Genomic DNA, 3,816 nt, shown 5'->3' with positions numbered 1-3,816 from the left:
GTTAATCTCAAATCATATTTAGAGTTCGGCACACAGATAGACGAACCATTTTTACGATTATGACACTTATCTTCTTTGAGTATATTTGTCCATACAATTTGATGCTAATTTGGGCGGCCTATATTTTCACCAATATAGTTGGAGTTGCCGAATGGTGCACAAGATCCAGAACATCACAATGATTTGCATAACCTTGTCCTTAGGTTTTAGAACACAAGGTCAAGAGTGTTCATTTCTCGGCCTAAATTGCTCGATTCATAAGTTAGCAACGTGCTCCATTACATCAACCCATTCAAGTTATTCGGCCGGCCGAACTCGGCGGCGAATTGGCATGCCCGCATCAGCACTCAAGCCACCGAAGGTCATAGTTAAATCTTAATTACTATCTCAGAACCTTAGGTAACTCCAAGGACTTTGCTAGTTTGCTATCTGAATGCCGATTAGTCGAATTACATAACATTAAAAGATCAAACAGATACTGTAAGATATTGGCGTCATTAAGCTTCTTTTTGTCACAGTAAAGAGATAAATTAAATATGGATAGAAAAAGAAACAGAGAGATATAAGATAACACCATCTATAAACTTGCCATATTACATATATATAATTTCCTTGTACAGTATAGTTACAAAATGTACAAGGCATTGAAGCCAAGAAAATGTTACAATTCCTTTTCTTTTTCCTTTCCTTTTTCTTGTGCTTTTCCAAAACTCAACCTCAAAAGAAAATTACATTGTCTGACTAAATTAATCACCCCTTTGAACAATTCCTGGAAGGGTGCAGACGAATATATTTAGATCTTCAAACTCTTTACAGATTAGCATGGGCCCGTACTGATTGTCGTTTCCACTCAACCAATCTCTGAAGAAAGTCCATAACCTTTTAAAATAATTAAACAAATAAAGTGAATTCGAAAGCCAAAATATGCTAAATTCATAAAAATTAGAATTAAAAAAGTAAACCATTGAAATCCAATGAATATATATAAACAAGTTACAAGTTACAAGTACAACATATTGGACCCTCACCTCAGCTGGTTCTTGTAAAGAATAAGTTGCGTTGGTTTCCTTAGGACCTTTTGACACCAAAATGCCAAAACCTTGTCCTCTTTCTCTTAATACCTTGAATGCATCCTCATCCGTTCGATCATCTCCAATATATACAGGAAATACATCGGTGCAATTGGCATATCCTACATATCCAAAATGAATTGTTCTTCAATTATAGAAGAAAAAGAGCGTCGCACTTGGTGCGATGGCAAGTGCCTTCGCCCATGAGCGGTAGGTCTCGGGTTCGAGACTTGGGAGCAGCCTCTCCATAAATGGGGGTAAGGCTAGCCGACATTCACCTCTCCCATACCCTGCGTAAAGCGGGAGCCTTGTGCACTGGGTACGACCTTTTTTTATTACTTTAAGAAAATAAAATAATCAGAGCGGTAGTTTTCTTGTAAGACTGCATATATTCTAACTACCGAGGTAAAAATACAGTAATATGAAACAATTAGAACACAGTCCAATGCAAAATATACTCACCAAGTGACTCTAGTAGAAATTCAAGAGCCTTCCCTTTATCCCATTTGATGGTTGGACGGATTTCTAAGACCTGCATTAGACAAGTAGCAATATTGAAAGTGAGATACAAATCCCAGTAACACCACATATATGACAAAAAAAAAAGTTAAATTGATAAACCTAAACGAAGCATCAGGATTTAAGATTGTCTAGGTTGCAAGTAAGTAGATACCATAACATAATAAACTCACCTTTCTTCCTTGGGTAAGTTTGAGCATTGAATACTCCTTCAGAATTGATCTAACTTGCAGGAACAGTTCATTCCATTTCTGTCATGTCATCCGTTTATATATTTTAATAAAATAAATTAAAACAATACGTGTATATTTCTCAAAAACGACAGTTGTTAAAATCAAGTGCATACCTTTTCATCAACACATCGAAAGTGCACAGAGAGGCAGAACTTGTTGTTCTCCACTTTGGCTCCAGGAGTCGATTTGGTCTTGTCAACAAGCAGTCTGTAAACCTCATCAATCATTGGAAGGAACTCACTTGCTGGTTGGCAAAGAACACCTTGACTAACCTGAAGAGTAATTAAAATAAATAAATTATTTGAAAAAAAAAATGAATAAAAAAGGAATAGTGATATTTATTATTTTTATTTATTTTTAGTGGGAAGGAGATTGGGGTGACACAGATAATACAGTACAATTACACGCACTCACTTTCATGTATTTGGAACCTTTCGCTGGACCTTTAATGTCCATTCCATGGCTACCAGCATAGTACAGCTCTGCCAACCTTACAAATTTGTAAACCTACAGTTCACAATTTCCCGAAACAAAATATACAGTTAATAAAAGCAAAAACGGAAAAAATTAGTTAAAAAATGCATGAAAAGATATGTATGCAGTGACTAAAAGGAGCTTGAAAATAAATGTAGTACCTTATCTCTGCATCTTCCACTCACTATGGCAGTGGGAAAACATCTAGCAACTTTCTTCACTGTCTTTCTCATCTGTGTTGTTACCGAAAAGTTAAGAAATACGGACCGCATGGAAAGCAAGAAAGAAAAGAAGGACAAGATTGAAAGATGATATATATATATATATGTATGTAAGTATGTATGTATCTACTTACTGCATCAGACATGAAAGCTCGATCTGGGTCTTCAACTATGGGTGACAGTGTGCCGTCATAGTCCAAAAACATAACTATTTGCTTCCCTTTCGAAGCATCGATAATCTGCTCAAACATGTCCAAGGCTGATGGGTGCTGAAGCTGTTTTGTATTTTATTAGTATTACAAAATTAGAACCCAATGTTTTATATTAATCTGTTGTTAAACTGGTTAAGAATACAGATTTTGCAAATGGTACTCACAATCCAGTTTTCTTTGAGAAAAGATGAGGACTTTATATGAGTGGGAGAAGAAGCTCTCATTGAGTCCACCCAAGAGTTCATTCTTTCAGCTCCATTGAAACTGTCTAGGTTCTTCAAGTTCATGAATCTCTTTCTCGAAATGGTGATGTACCCTGGAGGTCCCACCGGAGGCTTTTCCGCCACCGCCGTGAAAAGGGAAGAGTTGGCGACGGCCACCGATATCGCCATATTCATGATTTCGGCATCGGCTTCGGAAACTACCACATTCTGCTTCGTCATATCTACTCAAACAACCCAATAAACATATTTGTCAGTTTCAAGTGGGGAGGGGGTATTTGACGTCTGAAATGTTTACCAAATCCAAAAATTAAAACGAACCCATTCGAGAAAATTAAGGTATTATTGAAGCAATACCTTAGAAAACAGGATTTGAGGAGTGAGAATATAAAGATTTGGGCGGTGTTGCAGTAGAACTTAGGAGAAGACACAGAGTGCTCTGCTTATATAAATAAAGAATAGCCAGAGAGTTCTTCAGGAGGGGGAGGGGGAAGAGAGAGAGTGTGTAGGCGTCTTCTGTGTAAGTGTATGTATGGATGTGAGAGAGACATAACCCCGAATGGTCCATTTATACTGGCAGCAACAGGATGCTTCCAAACTAGACCCAATGCCTCCAAAAAAAAACTCCAAATTCCGGGGCCCATATGTTTTGGGGTGGGACCTACAACCCCCCGATGTCCCAATGTGTGAGCCACCAGCACCACTGCACCACAGCACCAGCCGGTCCCCACCATCTCCACACCCACCCCCCACCCCCCACGCCCCTCCCCCCACCCCACCTCTCCCCCCCTCTCTCTGTCTGTCTGTGTCTGTGTGTATTAGTGTATTGCACCAGAGGAGGGCACGTATAAACGTAGAATACACCT

The 3,816-nt window shown here is 38.7% G+C and overlaps 1 protein-coding gene across 2 annotated transcripts; it reads right to left on the bottom strand.

The window, feature by feature from the left end:
* Positions 1–563: 563 nt before the first annotated feature.
* LOC126582080 (probable trehalose-phosphate phosphatase J) lies at positions 564–3,503 on the bottom strand. 2 transcript variants are annotated; one of them, XM_050246174.1, is made up of 10 exons: positions 3,308–3,503; positions 2,894–3,174; positions 2,652–2,792; positions 2,458–2,529; positions 2,237–2,329; positions 1,936–2,094; positions 1,763–1,840; positions 1,533–1,602; positions 1,029–1,192; positions 564–861 (listed from the first exon to the last, which is right to left on the bottom strand). In XM_050246174.1, the coding sequence occupies exons 2-10, from the start codon at positions 3,170–3,172 to the stop codon at positions 811–813; spliced, it is 1,107 nt and encodes a 368-aa protein (XP_050102131.1). In that variant the 5' UTR covers positions 3,173–3,174; positions 3,308–3,503; the 3' UTR covers positions 564–810. The 2 variants fall into 2 exon arrangements, with proteins under 2 accessions (XP_050102131.1, XP_050102066.1); XM_050246109.1 differs by having other exon boundaries at positions 564–879; positions 3,308–3,502.
* Between the last annotated feature and the right edge of the window lie 313 nt (positions 3,504–3,816).

The sequence above is a fragment of the Malus sylvestris genome, chromosome 1 (assembly GCF_916048215.2).
Source record: "Malus sylvestris chromosome 1, drMalSylv7.2, whole genome shotgun sequence".
NCBI classification, from domain to species: domain Eukaryota; kingdom Viridiplantae; phylum Streptophyta; class Magnoliopsida; order Rosales; family Rosaceae; genus Malus; species Malus sylvestris.
The sequence above is the reverse complement of the archived record's forward strand: the minus strand, read 5'-3'. Positions and strand labels throughout refer to the sequence as shown.